The 20,102-nt window shown below is 41.4% G+C and overlaps 1 protein-coding gene across 1 annotated transcript; it reads left to right on the top strand.

The window, feature by feature from the left end:
• The first annotated feature begins 157 nt into the window (after positions 1-157).
• On the top strand, positions 158-18,283 carry LOC115148569 (GTP-binding protein SAR1a). Its single transcript, XM_029690569.1, has 7 exons — positions 158-308; positions 13,665-13,740; positions 14,490-14,609; positions 15,647-15,712; positions 15,827-15,930; positions 16,230-16,361; positions 16,669-18,283. The coding sequence occupies exons 2-7, from the start codon at positions 13,683-13,685 to the stop codon at positions 16,783-16,785; spliced, it is 597 nt and encodes a 198-aa protein (XP_029546429.1). The 5' UTR covers positions 158-308; positions 13,665-13,682; the 3' UTR covers positions 16,786-18,283.
• The last annotated feature ends 1,819 nt before the right edge of the window (positions 18,284-20,102 follow it).

Genomic DNA, 20,102 nt, shown 5'->3' with positions numbered 1-20,102 from the left:
GCCCCTTCAGATTGTTTGTACAATATCGCCTGATGAACATGAGTATTGAAATGTTAACACCTTTACATTACAGGGTAGCACGAACTTTGTTAATATTTTTGTTCCCCTACCGGAAAGATTATTGTGAAACATAAACAGGAAGCGGCTAGGCCTGAGGACAGCCATTGCTGTGTCGTGGCTCTGTAACAAAATACGAAGGTGGAGAGGAAGACGCGAATTGCGGACTCTCGTTTCACCAGAAGGCCGATTTTCATGATTTTAAGAGAAAACATATTTAGTAAATTGATATACACTTAGATAGCTAACGGGTAAGTGTTTCGCATTAATTATTTCAAATATGGGGTTTGCGCCAGTGAGTTTATTTGAACGTTCGGTAACACTGCTTGTTAACGTTAGCTTCATGCTAACGTCATTTGAGCAGGAAGCCTAAAACAAAGTGTGTAGTTTGCGGCTGACGTTAGTTAGCTAACGTTTTGTCTTATTTTGAAACATAATGTGGTAACCTTAAATTAGGCCCATTTAGTAGTATGTGAATTACTACCTTGAGAAATGTTCTCTAGTTGTAACAAACCGCTTCGCGGTTAACTAAAGTTAGCTGTATTGGCATTATCTCCCTCCCACTACTAGCTCGATGCTAATGTCTGTAGCTAGCTTTGAAAATGACACGTATCTATGAATTCAGATGCACTTAGCTAGCTAGAGGGCCAACCAATCACTATGGCAACTTACGTGTGTATGTCAACGTTGTCGTTAGCTATATTTTAATATAACCCAGTTAGCTAAATGTGAATAAAACCAACTCCTACTCCGCTGCCAGCTGAACGTAATAACACAATTTGTGACTTTAACAGCTCGCTATGCTTCCAAACGTTAGCTAGCCAACTGGTCATAGTGGTCGTTGTTATATTATTCATCATGGTGATTTTGCACCATCGATTAAACAGATGCCTTAATGACAGGTAGTTAGCGGATTGTAAACGGGCTAATGTGATGCTGTTACAACATAGGTAAGATAATGTTTGGCATAACACAGAACTTTCGACCAACCTTAACTTGGCTATACTACAGTATCTTCTTTCTCGATTCGGCTAAACGTGTCTTCTAAAATGTCTGTATCCAGTTGAAGGTGGACCTGGTGGTGTACAAATTGTTGGATTACTAAATTGAACAAAAAAGGGATTTATTTTAATAATGAAACATTTTCTACATTCAAACAGGACATATCCAGTAGCGGATAATGGAGCATCACAATAGGCCGTTAAAATCTGATTGCTATGATACAGCCACCTTCGAGCTGAAATGTTATTTTTTTGGAGTCAATAAAATCAAACTCGATGTGTATCGGTGACATAAGATTCGTTTCAGGTGTGTGAGTTGGTGAATTCTTGTGTGAAGTGCACTGAGACTTATGCAATGTTGAACCCAATTCCCTTTAGCCATAAATTGTATTTTAATTTTAAGTCTGACACGTTGATGCATTAACAGAAATATCCTCCTCTAGTAATTTTAGTCCCCAAACTAGAAATAACTAAATCAGTCAAATAGCTCCAGATTCTCCTCTATGTTGAATTCTATTGGCCATATATTGAAAATCCCCCATACTTCAAAATTATGATTGATTACATGATTGATTGATTAGATTGGAGTGAGATCAACAATGTTATGACAACTACTATTAATTAGTGGGCATTTGAAATTAATATATTTAGTGTCTGACACTATGCAATTGTCTTGTCTTACGATTATAACCACGACTCTTAAGCGTTTCATATTAGATTGATACAGATTATACTTAAGCATTAAGGCATGAGAACCGGGGAATTATCGTGTAAATAACTCCTGACTAAAGGCTGTTTCGCCTCAGGCCGAGTAAAGAGCCCTTAGAGGCGGTGTTATTTTTGATAATTCCTGTGTTCGAGGGCCTTATTGCTTTTATAAAACGCTTGCCAACATGTTCAAAGATTTAATGTTTAAATTAAAAACATTATTATATTGAGTAAATTAGTTACATTTTATCCTTCCACCATACAAAATAGTCTGGGCAAAAGCCAGTCGTTAGTTCACAGATTCTCAAGTTGCTAGCCAATTTTTTATTTTTTTTTACAGGGTGGTTTACGCCACAACAACTACAAACACACTGCTCTCGCTCTAACCTTTATTTAACTAGGCAAGTCAGTTAAGAACAAATTCATATTTTCAATGACGGCCTAGTGGTTAGAGCGTTGGGCCAGTAACCCGAAAGGTTACTGGATCGAATCCCCGAGCTGACAAGTTAAGAATCTGTCGTTCTGCCCCTGAACAAGGCAGTTAACCCACTATTCCCCGGAAGGCCGTCATTGTAAGTAAGAATTTGTTCTTAACTGACTTGCCTAGTAAAATAAAGGTACAAAAATTATCCTGATAAATGAATTCACCTGGCCAGAGAAGCTGTCAAAAAAACTGCAACATTGTTCCACAGGTCAGAGAAGCAGACAGCAAGGTTTAGATCACCCAAATGTTAGCCTAGTAGCATAGGGAAATATTGGGAGATGAAGTTTATAAATTGACTGGCTGGGCTTTGGGACAGTGGGTGTGCATTGATAAATCTAATGGAACCTGGAGAATGCTGAGATTGTGATGCCATAACTCCCTGCTATCATCCAATCAGCACTCCAAAAACCTGTTTTATAATCTGGATTTATTCATTGTATTTTCTTTCCCCCACGTGTATAGTAGCTATGGCTTTTCTAGAGCAATCTGTTCTCACCTCAACTTCTATTAGGGATGAAAACAGTGACTTGATTGATCAGTGTTTGTAAGATATCGCTAGCTGTCATAACCTGTAGGTTATGTTTGAGTTGAATACATGTTCTCCTATTTAAGAGGCTCTAGGAAAAAGGTGAGAACACGAGCAAGTAGATCTGTCAGGGAGTCTGATGTCCTACTGGAAGTATATTTTTCTGTAATCTGTAAGTACACTTCCGGTCCTGCACCTCAATGCCCTCTGGCCTTAATATTGAAATATCATACAATATTTTGCAGAGGTGTCACTACTTTCTAATTTTTCTTTTGGTTAGGCTAGATGCTGTACATTCTAAATATTATTATTGGGCCTAGATTGATCAATTACATGTCTAAAAGGACTGGTGTTCAGGGGAATGAACAGAATTAAGTTGAACACATAACACAATAGAATACTATTATATTGTATCTCCATGACGACTACTGCTGAGACTTTTTTTGAGCGTCCAATGACGTAATCATGTAAAATCAGACTGATATGGTAAATCAGAGGTTGTTTAGCGTAGGGCTCTGCTCTCTTGCTTTGATAGTTGGAAAATACTAGAAGCCGGTGTGGTACATCTCTACAAAATATGCTGGCTTCCCTGCTAAACTGTTCTAGAGTAGGGTATTTACTTGGCTGTGTTAACACAGGCACTCCAATTCAGAAATTTAGCCAGTAGATCTTTTGCCTCCACTGGATCACGTCACACACAGATCCTCCAACCCACAGTGTGTCAGCAGCAGCCAGGGCAAAGGGGAGAGCTCCTGCTGATGTGTAGTTCAGCTGTATTTGCATGGTCTTGACCTTTGGCTCCCATATACTTTAGCCCTGGAGCTGTTTGCAAGTTGCGTAACTGGTCACAGGTCGGCCGGGCGCATTGTGGTGCACGCTAGACTGGGAGACAGTTGAGTCTGAGTTTTGTGACAAAAGTCTTGGTGTAAAGTTACCAACTCAGCCAGCCAGGCCACTGAGGTCTCTTTTTATTTCAAATATACAGTACCAGTCAAAAGTTTGGACACCTACTCATTCAAGGGTTTTTCTTTATTTTTTTACTGTTTTCTGCATTGTGGAATAACAGTGAAGACTTCAAAACTATGCGTTTGAGCCAACAGTTCTGTATACCACCCCTACCTTGTCACAACACAACTGAAGGGCTCAAACGCATTAAGAAGGAAAGAAATTCCACAAATTTACTTTTAACAAGGCACACCTGTTAATTGAAATACATTCCAGGTGACTACCTCATGAAGCTGGTTGAGAAGTTGCCAAGAGTGTGCAAAGCTGTCATCAAGGCAAAGGGTGGCTACTTTGAAGAATCTCTAATATATTTTGATTTAACACTTTTTGTTGTTGTTGGTTACTACATGATTCAATGTTATTGTATAGTTAGGGTGTCTTCACTATTATTGTACAATGTGGAAAATTAGTAAAAAATAAAAACCCTTAAGTAGGTGTGTCCATTATGACTTTATTTTATTTATATAAATCTCCTGCTCAGTGCTCATTGAAGGAGGTATTTATGTAGAGGTGTTGGGAGCCTACCTTTTGACTGTGAATTGCATTTTATTTTGCGTTACAGAAGCTGCATGTAAATTTTTATTTTAGAGGATTTTTATTCTTAGGTGGCCATTGGTTTGTTAGTCTAGTGAAATCATTCATGTTAAATATCAAGTTTAAAAGGTTCCCTGTGCAGCCTTTCCATGCTTGAATGATTATGGCAGGACATTAGGGTTTGTATCTTGCATGTATTTTTTCATGGAAAGTACAATAGGCTAATGTTAGCAAACTAAACCTGATTGGGATTATCCATTTACAAGGCCCATGGTCCACATCATCAGGCTCTGAGTCAGTGTCGTTGAGGCCATGTTCATAAGCACGTGTCTTGGCTGTTAGGAAAGAGACTTGTGTGAACATTGGTCTGAACTGCCTGCACTTCTGTCCAATGAATCTCACTCGAACAAGATAATACTTCCTGAGGGGTGCCATTGATTGTCGTTGTTCTTATCACATGTTGCTAAATCCTTCAGATGAGACTCTCCTTGCGACGATGTGACACGCAGCGCGTTCCACATGCTGAACTCGGATTGCAGGGATTCTAAGATCTTGTAGGACCTGGACTCTAGGATGGTTGTTAGTCTACCTTTGGAAACACAAATATAGGCTTATAGACTAATTGTTCCATATTACTTTGCCTGTGTCACTGATGCTTCCCCTGGTTCCAGAAGTAGCCAAACCATTAGAATTATAATAGATCAGGGATGGGCAATTGGTGGTCCTTATGCCCTCGGATCACAATATTGTTTGGGGGAACTCAGTCGGGGTCTCAATTTAATGTTCAGTGTTACAATAGAATACACAAGGTGGACTTTCGAAATGTGGTGTGCATCAGCAGTTTTTCTCTTCTGTCAGTCACTGATAGTCAGTTAATTAGCCCATGTCGGCTAACATTATTTAAGATAGCTAAATTAGTTTAGCGACCAAAAATCTGAAGTTGTGAGCATGGTCGAATTACCGTTTGGGGGGCCCCCATTGATTTTGTTAGTCTCACTCAGATACACTAAATGTTAAATCAAATATGGTATCAGGGAGTCATACTGACACTAATGTCTCTTGTGGATGAGGCCTGAATTACAGAAATTACAGAAAATACACGCATGAAAATATAAATGCAAGTGGGAAAAATAACAACAAAATAACATTAATAATGAAGTCCTCAATTATCTTTTTGAATTGCACCAAAACATCAAATATAAGGACATTTTAAATAAGGTGAAGGACACTAAAAGCTGATTTACCTAACTCAGTAGAGGAATTTCCATAGTTGGCAATCCCTAAGACCGGGTGTGGTAAGTTGTATGCTTAAAGTTTTTAATTATGTTAGGTACAGTGGGACTTTTTGTAAAAGGCCTTTACACACAAGTATGTTTTCATTTATATGTGGACACCCCTTTAAAGTAGTGGATTTGGCTATTTGAATGAAACCTGTTGCTGACAGTAGAATGACCTTACTGAAGAGTTCAGTGACTATCAACGTGGCATAGGATGCCACCTTTCCAACAAGTCAGTTCATCAAATTTGTGCCCTGCTAGAGCTGTCACCGTCAATTGTAGGGGCTATTATTGTGGAGTGGAAACATCAAGGAGCAGCAATGGCCATCCGCTAGCTGGCAGTCCGACAGACAAATCTGTGTTTGTTCGGATGCCAGAAGAAAGCTACCTGTCCCAGTGCATAGTGCCAACTGTAAAGTTTGGTGGTGGAGGAATAATGGTCTGGGGATGTTTTCCATGGTTTGGGCTAGGCCTCCTAATTCCAGGGAAGGGAAATCTTAATGTGACAGCACATAATGACATTCTAGATGATTCTGTGCCTCTAACTTTGTGGCAACAGTTTGGGGAAGGCCCTTTGCTGTTATAGCATGACAATGCCCCGTGCACAAAGCGAGGTCCATACAGAAATGGTTTGTCGAGATCGGTGTGAAAGAACTTGACTGGCCTGCACAGAGCCCTGAGCTCATCCCCATCGAACACCTTTTGAATGAATTGGAACACCGACTGCGAGCCAGGCTTAATTGCCCAACATCATTGCCCGACCTCACTGATGCTCTTGTGGCTGAATGGAAGCAAGTCCCTGCAGCAATGTTCCAACATCTAGTGGAAAGCCTTCCCAGGAGAGTGGAGGCTGTTTATAGCAGCAAAGGGGGGACCAACCCCATATTAATGCCATGGTTTTGGAATGAGATGTTGGATGAGCAGGTGTTCACATATTTTCCTATGTTTAAAAAATATATATACAAGTTATATACTGAACAAAAATTTAAACACAATTTACAATGAATGAAATCAGTCAATTAATTAGGTCCTAATCTATGGATTTTACATGACTTGGCAGGGGCATGGGAGGGCATAGACCCACCCACTTGGGAGCCAGGCCCAGACAATCAGAATTTGTTTTTCCTCCCAAAAGGGCTTTATTAAAGACAGAAATACTCCTCACTTTCATCAGCTGTCCGGGTGTCTGGTCTCTGATGATCCCACAGGTGAAGAAGCTGAATGTGAAGGTCTTGGGTTTGCGTGGTCTGAGGCCGGTTGGTCGTATTGACAAATTCTCTAAACTGATGGAGGCATCTTATGGTAGAGAAATTAACATTAAATTCTTGGGCATCTGATAGGCTAATTGACATAATTTGAGTCAATTGGAGGTGTACCTGTGGATGTATTATAAGGCTTAACTTCAAACTTCGTGTCTCTTTGCTTGACATCATGGGAAAATCAAAAGAAATCAGCCAAGACCTCCACAAGTTTGTAGACCTCCACAAGTTTGGTTCACCCTTGGGAGCAATTTCCAAACGCCTGAAGGTACCACGTTCATCTGTACAAACAATAGTACGCAAGTATAAACACCATGGGACCACGCAGCTGTCATACCACTCAGGAAGGAGACGCGTTCTGTCCTAGAGATGAATGTACTTTGGTGTGAAAAGTTAAAATCAATCCCAGAACAACAGCAAAGGACCTTGTGAAGATGCTGGAGGAAAAAGGTACAAAGGTATCTATATCCAGAGTAAAACGAGTCCTATATTGACATAACCTGAAAGGCCGCTCAGCAAGGAAGAAGCCACTGCTCCAAAACCGCCATTAAAAAAGCCAGACTATGGTTTGCAACTGCACATGGGGACAAAGATCGTACTTCTTGGAGAAATGTCCTCTGGTCTGATGAAACAAAAATAAAACTGTTTGGCCATAATGACCATCGTCAGGTTTGGAGGAAAAAGGGGGAGGCTTGCCAGCCGAAGAACACCATCCCAACCGGGAAGCACGGGGGTGGCAGCATCATGTTGTGGGGGTGCTTTGCTACAGGAGGACCTGGTGCACTTCACAAAATAGATGGCATCATGAGGATGGAAAATTATGTGGATATATTGAAGCAACATCTCAAGACATCTGTCAGGAAGTTAAAGCTTGGTCGCGAATGGGTCTTCTAAATGGACAATGACCACAAGCGCACTTCCAAAGTTGTGGCAAAATGGCTTAAGGACAACAAAGTCAAGGTATTGGTTTTGGCCATCACAAAGCCCTGACCTCAATCCTATAAAAAAATTTGTGGGCAGAACTGAAAAAGCGCGTGCGAGCAAGGAGGCCTAGAAACCTGACTCCGTTACACCAGCTCTGTCAGGAGGAATGGGCCAAAATTCCCCCAACCTATTGTGGGAAGCTTGTGGAAGGCTACCCAAAACGTTTGACCCAAGTTAAACAATTTAAAGGCAATGCTACCAAATACTTATTGAATGCATGTAAACTCCTGACCTACTGGGAATGTGGTGAAAGAAATAAAAGCTGAAATAAATCATTCTCTCTACTATTATTCTGCCATTTCACATTCTTAAAATAAAGTGGTGATCCTAAAACAGGGAATTTTTACTAGGATTAAATGTCAGGAATTGTGTAACTGAATTTAAATGTATTTGGCTAAGGTGTATGTAAACTTCTGACTTCAACTGTATATGGCCACTCCTCCCCCTTTCTGTGATCTGTCACATCTAAATACGTTATAATAATTTACTTCGGTGTTTTATACACTGAGTATACGAAACATTAAGAAGACCTGCTCTTTCCATGACAGATTGACAAGGTGAAAGCTATCATCGCTTATTCATTTCACATGTTAAATCCACTTCAGTCAGTGTAGATAAAGGGGAGCAGATGATCTAACTTCTATGTGCTACGTGGGACGCTAGCATTCCACCTGCAGGACACAGCCAGTGAAATATCAAGGCGGCAAATTCAAAAACAACAATGTCATAATTCAACTTTCTCAAACATACAACTATTTTACACCATTTTAAAGATACACTTCTCCTTGATGTAACCACATTGTCTGATTTCAAAAAGGCTTTACAGCGAAAGCAAAACATTAGATTATGTTAGGAGAATACATAGACAAAAATAATCACATAGCCATTTTCCAAGCAAGGACATGTGTCAATAAAACCCAAAACACAGCTAAATGAAGCACTAACCTTTGACGATCTTCATCAGATGACACTCCTAGGACATTGTTACACAATACATGTATGTTTTGTTCGATAAAGTTCATATTTATATCCAAAAACAGCATTTTACATTGGTGCGTGATGTTCAGAAAATGTATTCCCACCAAAACTACCGGTGAATGTGCACATCAATTTACAAAAATACTCATCATAAACGTTGACAAAATATGTAACAATTATTTAAGGAATTATAGATGGACTACTCCTGGATGCAACCGCTTTGTCAGATTTTAAAATAGCTTTACGGAGAGAGCACATTTTTCAATATTCTGAGTACATAGCTCAGCCATCACAGAGAGCTATACAGACACCCGCCAAGTTCGGGGCAACCTAAACTCAGAATTAGTATTAGAAATATTCTCTTACCTTTGCTGATCTTCGTCAGAATGCACTCCCAGGACTGCTACTTCCACAAGAAATGTTGTTTTTGTTCGAAATAATCCATATTTATGTACAAATACCTCCGTTTTGTGCGTACAGATCACTTATCCAAAGGTATAACGCGCGAGCGCGGAACCAGAGACAAAAAGTCAAAATATTCCATTACTGTACTTAGAAGCATGTCAAACGCTGTTTAAAATCAATCTTTATGGTATTTTGAACGTAAAATTGCGATAAAATTCCAACCGGACAATAGCGTATTCATTCAAGGAGAAAAAGAAGGAATGGTGCCCTCGCGTGACTGCGCATATCCAATCCCTTTGTTGCCAGGCAGACCATTCAGTAACTGAGCTCCTATTTTTTATTTATTTATTTCACCTTTATTTAACCAGGTAGGCAAGTTGAGAACAAGTTCTCATTTACAATTGCGACCTGGCCAAGATAAAGCAAAGCAGTTCGACAACATACAAAAACACAGAGTTACACATGGAGTAAAACAACATACAATCAATGATGCAGTAGAAAAAAATAAGACTATATACAATGTGAGCAAATGATGTGAGATAATGGAGGTAAAGGCAAAAAAATGCCATGGTGGCAAAGTAAATAAAGTATGGCAAGAAAAAACACTGGAATGGTAGATTTGTAGTTTGAAGAAAGTTAAAAGTTAAAATATAAATAATATGGTGCAAAGGAGCAAAATAAATACAGTAGGGGAAAAGGTAGTAGTTTGGGCTCAATTAAAGATGGGCTATGTACAGGTGCAGAGATCTGTGAGCTGCTCTGACAGCTGGTGCTTAAAGCTAGTGAGGGAGATAAGTGTTTCCAGTTTTAGAGATTTTTGTAGTTCGTTCCAATCATTGGCAGCTGAGAACTGGAAGGAGAGACGACCAAAGGAGGAGTTGGCTTTAGGGGTGACCAGAGAGATATACCTGCTGGAGCGCGTGCTACAGGTGGGTGCTGCTATGGTGACCAGTGAGCGGAGATAAGGGGGGACTTTACCTAGCAGGGTCTTGTAGATGACCTGGAGCCAATGTGTTTGGCGACGATGATGAAGTGAAGGCCAGCCAACGAGAGCATACAGGTCGCAGTGGTGGGTTGTATATGGGGCTTTGGTGACAAAACGGATGGCACTGTGATAGACTGCATCCAGCTTGTTGAGTAGGGTATTGGAGGCTATTTTGTAAATGACATCGCCGAAGTCGAGGATTGGTAGGATGGTCAGTTTTACGAGGGTATGTTTGGCAGCATGAGTGAAGGATGCTTTGTTGCGAAATAGGAAGCCAATTCTAGATTTCACTTTGGATTGGAGATGATTGATGTGAGTCTGGAAGGAGAGTTTACAGTCTAACCAGACACCTAGGTATTTGTAGTTGTCCACAAATTCTAAGTTAGAACCGTCCAGAGAAGTTATGCTGGATGGGCGGGCAGGTGCAGGCAGCGATCGGTTGAAGAGCATGCATTTAGTTTTACTTGTGTTTAGGAGCAGTTGGAGACCACGGAAGGAGAGTTGAATGGCATTGAAGCTCGTCTGGAGGGTTGTTAACACAGTGTCCAAAGAAGGGCCAGAAGTATACAGAATGGTGTCGTCTGCGTAGAGGTGGATCAGAGATTCACCAGCAGCAAGAGCGACATCATTTATGTATACAGAGAAAAGAGTTGGCCCAAGAATTGAACCCTGTGGTACCCCCATAGAGACTGCCAGAGGTCCAGACAGTAGGCCCTCCGATTTGACACACTGAACTCTGTCAGAGAAGTAGTTGGTGAACCAGGCGACGCAATCGTTTGAGAAACCAAGGCTACTAAGTCTGCCGATGAGGATGTGGTGATTAACAGAGTCAAAAGCTTTGGCCAGGTCAATGAATACGGCAGCACAGTAATGTTTCTTATCGATGGCGGTTACGATGTCGTTTAGGACCTTGAGCGTGGCTGAGGTGCACCCATGACCAGCTCTGAAACCAGATTGCATAGCGGAGAGGGTGCGGTGGGATTCAAAATAGTCGGTAATCTGTTTGTTGACTTGGCTTTCGAAGACCTTAGAAAGGCAGGGTAGGATGGATATAGGTCTGTAGCAACTTGGGTCAAGAGTGTCACCTCCTTTGAAGAGGGGGATGACAGCAGCTGCTTTCCAATCTATGGGAATCTCAGACGACACGAAAGAGAGGTTGAACAGGCTAGTAATAGGGGTTGCAATAATTTCGGCAGATAATTTTAGAAAGAAAGGGTCCAGATTGTCAAGCCCAGCTGATTTGTACGGGTCCAGATTTTGCAGCTCTTTCAGAACATCAGCTGAATGGATTTGGGAGAAGGAGAAATGGGGGAGGCTTGGGCGAGTAGCTGTGGGGGGTGCAGTGCTGTTGAATGCAGTAGGGGTAGTTAGGTGGAAAGCATGGCCAGCCGTAGAAAAATGCTTATTGAAATTCTCAATTATAGTGGGCTTATCGGTGGTGACAGAGTTTCCTATCCTCAGTGCAGTGGGCAGTTGGGAGGAGGTGTTCTTATTCTCCATGGACTTTACAATGTCCCAGAACTTTTTAGAGTTGGAGTTGCACGAAGCAAATTTCTGTTTGAAAAAGCTAGCCTTGGCGTTTCTAACTGCCTGTGTGTATTGGTTTCTAACTTCCCTAAAAAGTTGCATATCGCGGGGGCAGTTCGATGCTAATGCAGAACGCCACAGGATATTTTTGTGTTGGTTAAGGGCAGTCAGGTCTGGGGAGAACCAAGGGCTATATCTGTTCCTGGTTCTAAATTTCTTGAAAGGGGCATGCTTATTTAAGATGGAGAGGAAGGCATTTTTAAAAAATAACCAGGCATCCTCTACTGACGGGATGAGGTCAATATCCTTCCAGGATACCAGGGCCAGGTCGATTAGAAAGGCTTGCTCGTTGAAATGTTTCAGGGAGCGTTTGACAGTGATGAGTGGAGGTCGTTTGACCGCTGACCCATTACGGGTGCAGGCAATGAGGCAGTGATCGCTGAGATCTTGGTTGAAAACAGCAGAGGTGTAATTAGAGGGCACATTGGTTAGGATGATATCTATGAGGGTGCCAGTGTTTGCGGCTTTGGGGTTGTACCTGGTGGGTTCATTAATAATTTGTGTGAGATTGAGGGCATCAAGCTTGGATTGTAGAATGGCTGGGGTGTTAAGCATGTCCCAGTTGGTGTCCAGAGCACAGCTAGGGGCCGAGGGGGGTCTATAGCAGGCGGCAACGGTGAGAGACTTGTTTTTGGAGAGGTGGATTTTTAAAAGTAGAAGTTCAAATTGTTTGGGTACAGACCTGGATAGCAGGACAGAACTCTGCAAGCTATCTCTGCAGTAGATTGCAACACCGCCCCCTTTGGTCGTTCTATCTTGTCTGAAAACGTTGTAGTTAGGGATGAAGATTTCACAGTTTTTGGTGGACTTCCTAAGCCAAGATTCAGACACAGCTAGGACATCCGGGTTGGCAGAGTGTGCTAAAGCAGTGAATAAAACAAACTTACTGTCTGTCTATTATCTGCCCAGTAACAGGAGAATGCTCAAACCACTTTCTGAAGGCTTTTTGCAGCCAATGGAAGCCTTAGGAAGTGCAACGTAACCCCACAGATACTGTAGTTTCGAAAGGGACTAGAAAGAACTACAATTCTCAGATCCTCCACTTCCTGGTTGACTTTTTCTCAGGTTTTCAGTGCCCTTTGATCGGGGTATGGTGGTAGGTGCCAGACGCACCGGTTTTTGTGTATCAAGAACTGCAACGCTGCTGGGTTTCAAGCTCAACCGTTTTCCGTGTGTATCAAGAATGGTTCACCAGCCAAAGAACATCTAGCTAACTTCACAACTATGGGACGCATTGGAGCCAACATGGGCCAGCATGCCTGTGTAACGCTTTCGACACCTTGTAGTGTCAGTGCTCAATGACTTGAGGCTGTTCTGAGGGCAAAAGGGGCGCAACTCAATATTAGGAAGGTGCCCATCACTGATATAGATTGTTGATCAACAGTTTTGGAATCCGGGATAACTAATTGCCTTATCTCTTCACTGTTGGGTCATGCCGCATTCAAAACAACTGGGAACTCTGAGATCTCCGACTTCCAACTTCAGTGCGTTCAAGACAACTGGGAACTCTGAATAAAACAAGCTCCGACTGGGGGGAAAAGTAGTTAACGGTTATCTAACTCGGAATTCCAACTGGGGAACTCAGGCCTCTTTGTAGAGCTTTCTGACAAAGATCACTGATGTCATGATTTGACCTTGTATTTTTCCAGAGTTCCCAGTTGTCTTGAAAGTACCAACTATTTGTATTGTTGATCTAAAATGGCTCCTTATTTGAGATTGGGGAAACTGCTCTTGGGTTCTAGCTTCCATTAAGCCTAGATCTTAATTTATTTTGTGTCTAAGGAAGATCAGAGCCAAGTAATTCATCAAATGTTTTAACATGTACTGTTCTTGCTTGCCTGTTGTTCATAGCCTCTGTTCTTGCGGTCTTACAGGATTCACCAGCTCCGGATATGTCCTTCATATTTGATTGGATTTATAGTGGTTTCAGTAGCGTACTGCAGTTTCTAGGTAAGTACTATCTAAACATCGCCTATTACACTTTCAATACTGTCCTCTGAATGGCTTGTATAGGAAGATGGATCTTAAGCTACTCAGTACTGATACCTTTTCTGTTTATTTCTTGGTTTCCCAATCGCCACCTGTTCTAAAGAATGCCAACGAGTGTGGTACTGTCTGTCTGTCTGTTGTTCCTAGAAATCCATGTTGTCCCTCTTGTGGTTGAACGTGGTAACTGATGAATTGACTAGTATAGGACTAGGCCTAGGTGTTTTACAGTGTGTGTGTCCACTGCTAAGCTACAGTGAAACACAAACAAGAGGCTGCTGCTACCACTCGCTTTACCCTTCCTCTCCAGAGCCCATAGTTTCTGTGACATTAGCTAGCTCTCATCCCCGAGAGGCGTGGTGACACTCCTGCTGAACCTGTTAAACAGGTAGTGCTGATGTTCCAGTGGTGTGGAGTAATGATGACGGCTAGGCCTCAGAGCTCACTCGGATAGAAATGACAAAGCTTGTTCGCTATAGGTTATGCCTACCTGACAGCAAGTCTTAACTTGTTACTTCAACACTTTCAAGTTTGACTTATTTTGTTGCTGAGAAGAGTTTCCAATGATTTGGTTTCATTGTGAAAACATTGTTAGGCAAAGGAAAGTCAACAATTCTTGACAGGGCTTGGTGATAGGAAGTCGCAGCTTCTTCGCTGTCAGTGTACAAAAAAATATTCTGAAATATTTGTTTGATACATTTGTTATATTTTAGGACTGTACAAGAAATCGGGCAAGTTAGTATTTCTTGGACTGGACAATGCTGGCAAGACAACGCTACTGCACATGCTCAAAGATGACAGATTGGGACAGCATGTGCCAACTTTACATCCAAGTGAGTAGATCTTTTCTAGTCACATTTGTCATTTTTCTATAAACGTACCCATCGAGAACTAAGGAAACAGATGGTAGCTTATGAGCAGGCCTAATAGTTCAGTCAATCCCAAGTATGATCTTCTCCGCAGTGATAATTTCAACAACAAAAATAGTGACTAAACTATTCGTCAAACACCTATTTAAATAAAAAAGAATAAACAGATTGTGCCAATTGACTTGACTATAACTGACTAATATAGACAAAAATATAAATAAATGATTTTTTTCATATCAGTTGACTGAGATGAGACTAACTTCTCTGTGACTAAAATCTGACTAAGTGGACTGGAGTTTTTCGAGAGATTAAGAGCTTTTCAGTGATGAGTACAATTATTAGATTTTAGCAGCACAGATGTGCTTCGCAGTTCTGTTCAGCAGTGGGAAGGACGCACACAGCCTACATCAGCTGGGGAGCAAGCGATGAATATGGGCAGACAGGCTCCGCGCAGGCGACTCTCTTGCTTCCCCATAGCTAACCAGTCACACAATACTTTGCCATCCGGTGATCGCTACTCTCTCTTGTCTGTCTCTGTGTGTTTTGTATGTAATGTGCAATATCTATGTAGGCTAAAATAGGAATTTACATGGGTAGATTTTTCTTATGTTTGTCATATTTCTGCTGTTGGGTAGAGAATCTAATGTTATGCAGAAAAATATTGGTTGGACAAGGCTATGTATGTTTGTGCACATGGAAGTCAGTGATGTATGTTTACTATAGGTTATTGAGGCAATACAAATGTAATGCGACTAAAATGAAAGGGCATTTCGTTTTTTTAGTTTTGACAACTACACTAAATCATAATTCAAATGACAAATGTGCCAAAATGACTAAGACGACTAAATCCAAGAGTGCCAAAATGAACACTGCCCCTCAGATGTTCATAAAAAGCTAGCGCTGGCTACTTTTACTCTTGTCCTACCTATTTGATGGTTACCCAATTGACTGAGCTTGTGTAGTAGTTTTCCAATGTAACCATGACCCATTTTACCCACCAGCCTCGGAAGAGCTGACGATTGCTGGCATGACCTTCACCACCTTTGACCTTGGAGGCCATGCACAAGGTATGTATGTGTGCCTGACTGTCTGTGTGTGAGAGAACGTCGATCTGTCCATTTGTGGCTCCCAGCAAACTGCACGGCACTAATTTATTTTGCTCATTGTGTGTTATCAAACAGCTCGCAGAGTGTGGAAAAACTACCTCCCCGCCATCAACGGCATCGTCTTCCTTGTGGATTGCGTGGACATCCCGAGATTGGCCGAGTCCAAAACAGAACTTGATGTGCGTAATCATGGATTTCACAACTACATTACAAAGGCCCCATGAATAAGATGAATGGGGCTGAAAACGATTTCAACTTAAAATCCACCATACATGTTCTATCTGAACAAATGGCCTTTTCATAAGCAGTTCATCAGTGATGTACTGATTTCTTTTGATATGTGCGACGAAAGAATGGCTTCTTTAGCGTTTCCAAACTGCTAAATGTTTCATGGGTCGATCGTGTCTAAGATCATGACGTGTTTGGTGTGGAGTAATGTGATAACTAACCAGACATCTCCGTCCTGTGGTGCACACAGGCACTAATGACAGATGAGACCATTGGAAACGTGCCTATCCTGGTCCTTGGCAACAAGATTGACAGACACGAAGCCATCAGTGAGGAGAAACTGCGTGAGCTGTTTGGATTGTATGGCCAGACAACAGGCAAGGTGAGGAGATCACTGCACTAACCCACATCTCCTGTCATCCACTCATACTACTGTGCCACCCACTTCTTTCCTCACAGTGCAACTACTGAACTGTACAACAAATCACAAGAGTTTCACCTTGTCAGGTCATGTTGAAAAACTCTTGGCCCTAGCAGTAACCAAAGCAATAACCTCTTTGAAAACCCTACCTCTAACATAGATAAGATTTTTTTTAAACAAAGGAAGAACAAAAACAGAGCCACAGGTGGTTAGAACAACCATGCATTTGAATGATGATGTTCCCTGACGTTGTTTGTCTGGTCTCCAGGGCAACATTCCCATGAAGGAGTTGAACACGAGACCACTGGAGTTGTTCATGTGCAGCGTGCTGAAGAGGCAGGGCTACGGGGAGGGCTTCCGCTGGCTCTCCCAGTACATCGACTAGAACCCCGGCAGCAGGAGGCGCTATATGGAGACTCCCCACTTCTACCGCCACCACACTCAGTCCCATGTTTGGTTTAAAAAGTCTGCTGCCTCCACTATCAGAAAAAAAACAGTACAACTTGAACCCAATAGACTTTTATTGGTCTCCGGAACATTTTTTGTGTGGCTTTTTTTCTTCCTTTACTTTCTTTTTCTAAGAGAATTAACATAGCATTGATTCTGCAGAAGTGTTGAAAAAAAAATCTAACTGATGAATCTTTTCTGTTTTGTTTCAATCTTTTCGCCTCCCCCGTGACATCTGTTGGTGTGAGAAATGCATTCTAACTCTAAATCTGTAAATGAATCTAATGGTATAGGCCCACCGTACCCTTCCGACACATTCTGAGCAGTGAGACAGAGCTGAGTAGTTGTACACGTTGCAATACATATTCTTTTTTTAACTTGAAAGACAACATGCAGATGTGACTCATGTTTCATTCATTTTTGTTTCTTCATCCTATATATAACTTTTTTTCTTTTTTTTACATTTCAGTAAACATAGAAAGAAATGTAGACAGCAGTACTCACCCTTCTGTGGCTGTGTCATACTCTTATAATATACAGAGCCCTGCATTGATCTACATTAATGTATTGGGGAAAAAGTTAAATTCCTTCAGAGGTTGTCACTTATTGGCATTTCAAGATCACATTTCATCAACACTGCAATGACTAGTCCCAGGCTCCAGGACATGAGTGTAGGTAGGCCAACGCGTTGCAGGCAGCATGGACCTCTCGTGGTCCTCAGGCATGGTGTGAGAAGACAGTAGAAAGGACCATGGACCACAATGGGAAGGTACACTTTAATTCAGAAGAAGGAAAAGGAAAGTAACTTTTGGCTATAAAACCATCTCTTTGAGTCTGAGGTTTGAAGTTGAAATTGTTAGCAGACAAGATCAGAAAGATGATATTTAACTGTGAATTAAATGATTGAAAATGGCTTGATAATAACATGCAGTAAAAAGTGGTTGGTTTCATGTAACATCTAGTAGTTGTCAATGTTATAAAGCCATTTTACTGCCGAGTTCCCCCGAGATGAATATATTGACCAAGTAAGATTTGAGGAATAGTCCATGAGTGGGAATGGATAGGCATATGAAAACCTATAAGAAAGAATGTACATGCCTACCATAGATTTTTTTTTTATATATATAAGCGGTTTCCTTGATCAATGTGCATTATAAAAAAAAAACTATTATGCATGCCTTGTTCTTTGATTTTGAATGACCATCTACAGAAGTACAACACGAGGGAGGAAATGCCAAATTACAATGTTAAGAATTGAGTGCTTATCTCAACGTGTTTTTTTTTCAGAACCATAATTGAATGGCGCATAATACTTTTTTGTTCTGTCCCTTTGCGTCTCTTTATTCTCTCGTATTCCATGAGCTGTTCCGATAAGGGAGAGACTTTCTGTTTGCATCATAAATTGTAATAAATGTTTGCAATTAATAACAGGTTAACAGTGGTCCGTAACCAACAGTTATTTTGGAGTGGCTCAGTCGCTTGACTGTCACTAGTAATTCCACCTTCGTTTTCTCTGCCGTAATAATGGAAGTTGACATTTTAAATGGTTAGGGTAGGTAATGGTTTATTTTAGGGTTTAAGGTAGGGATGTCCCAAGGATTCCGGAACCAATTGAATCTCACTTTACGTTGTAGGAGCAACAAAGGATTTGGTGGTTGTAAAAAATGTTATTAAAAGTATACATTTCAGAACCACGCGGAAAGAGGGCACTTGTATATGACAAACGGGTACATGTAAATGTTTTCAGAATTATTATTATTTTTATTTTTTACAAGAATCGACGATGGTGGCTAGTTGTTGTTGCCAGCAAATTCCGCGTCCAAACAACTCCGCCTCGATATAATGGAGTTGGAACGTTCCTCCGCTGCGGTGTGATTTATGAAAAAGCGTTCTGCCACGTCAACGTTTGTAATTGGCTGATACAGATTTGTTACAGGAAATAGACCTAATCGGTCTTGGCTAGAAGGGATACCGATTTTGTTAAAGTGGCGTCATAGTCCGGTCTGCTCCACTGCTCCACTCGTAGTTTGAGTTGTCTCAGGAATTTTGTAATGACTCATTTACAACGATGGTGGTTAACACTGCTGGTCTTCAGTATTTTACTAGCCTACAAGCGTTTGAAGACCATCTAAACCATTATAAACAGAAGATAAGGACCACGTATTGTAAACAAAAAAGATACAGCGTCTGGACAGAAGGCTGAGTTAGAATTGAATCAAGAAGTGATATTAATCTAGGTCGTTGCCTAGTAAAATAGCTAGCTAACTCCGTTGACTAACGTTAGATATTGTAGCTAGCTAAGTAGACAGACGTATGTGTTATTAATCGATTTTAGATTAGCTATAGAGATGAACTGCTATTCTAACTTGTCATTTGTTTAACACAGATCTCGCATCATGAAAAAACTTGCATTGGGAACTCATATGTTCCCTATGATGGAACTCCCTTCCTGGTGGTCGGTAGGAGAACCTACTGTGCGTCTGCCACCATGGCAAAGATAAACATGCGAGTGATAGTAAGAGGAAAACACAAATGGTAAGTTAGCTAATGTTTTACAAAGAGGCACAGTAAAGGTGATGATTGACTGATGTTGTGAGGTGGTGATGTCGGTCAGGAAGGGAGAGATGAGAGGTTGAGAAGGGTACGTGTTAGAAAGGGAAGAGAACCACAAGATGCAGGACTCCCTGTTCCCCAAATATCCAAGAAAACAGATGGATACAGGGCTTTCTCCTACAGAGTTCCTCTTTTATGTGAGAGAGTCAGACTTGGTTTCAGTCTTGTAAGTAACGTTACGTCACTAAGCCTTGGACAAATAATCCTTGTCTGAGCATGAACGGCCCATATGGACAGAAGTATATCTCCTGTGTCTGTCACGTAAGGCAACTTGATGTACAAGTAGCCTGTTCCCCCTGGACAGGACGCTATTTCCCTAATTCCTTTATGCTGAGAGCCAAGCAGAGAAGCATCAGGTCCCATTGCGCTGGACTGATAAACCATACAACTGACTCTATTATGGGGGAGTCCCTGGCTTGTTGCACTCAGTGGTGGCATTGGACGGGGCCACATTGTCTCTCGATCCCCCTGTCCCAGTCTCTAGTGTTCATGCTGCAATAGTTTTTATTTGCCTAGGGTCCATGGTCAGCTTGTCTCATCTGGTGTACTGTACTGTGTCTTATCTGATATTCATAAGTATGCTCCCCAGTAGCCCCCTTCTTTTGTCCTTCTCTAGATCTAATAACTCCTGGACATGCCTGG

Source organism: Salmo trutta, chromosome 15, assembly GCF_901001165.1.
Source record: "Salmo trutta chromosome 15, fSalTru1.1, whole genome shotgun sequence".
Lineage (NCBI taxonomy): Eukaryota > Metazoa > Chordata > Actinopteri > Salmoniformes > Salmonidae > Salmo > Salmo trutta.
This window is presented reverse-complemented; position numbering and strand designations above follow the sequence as displayed.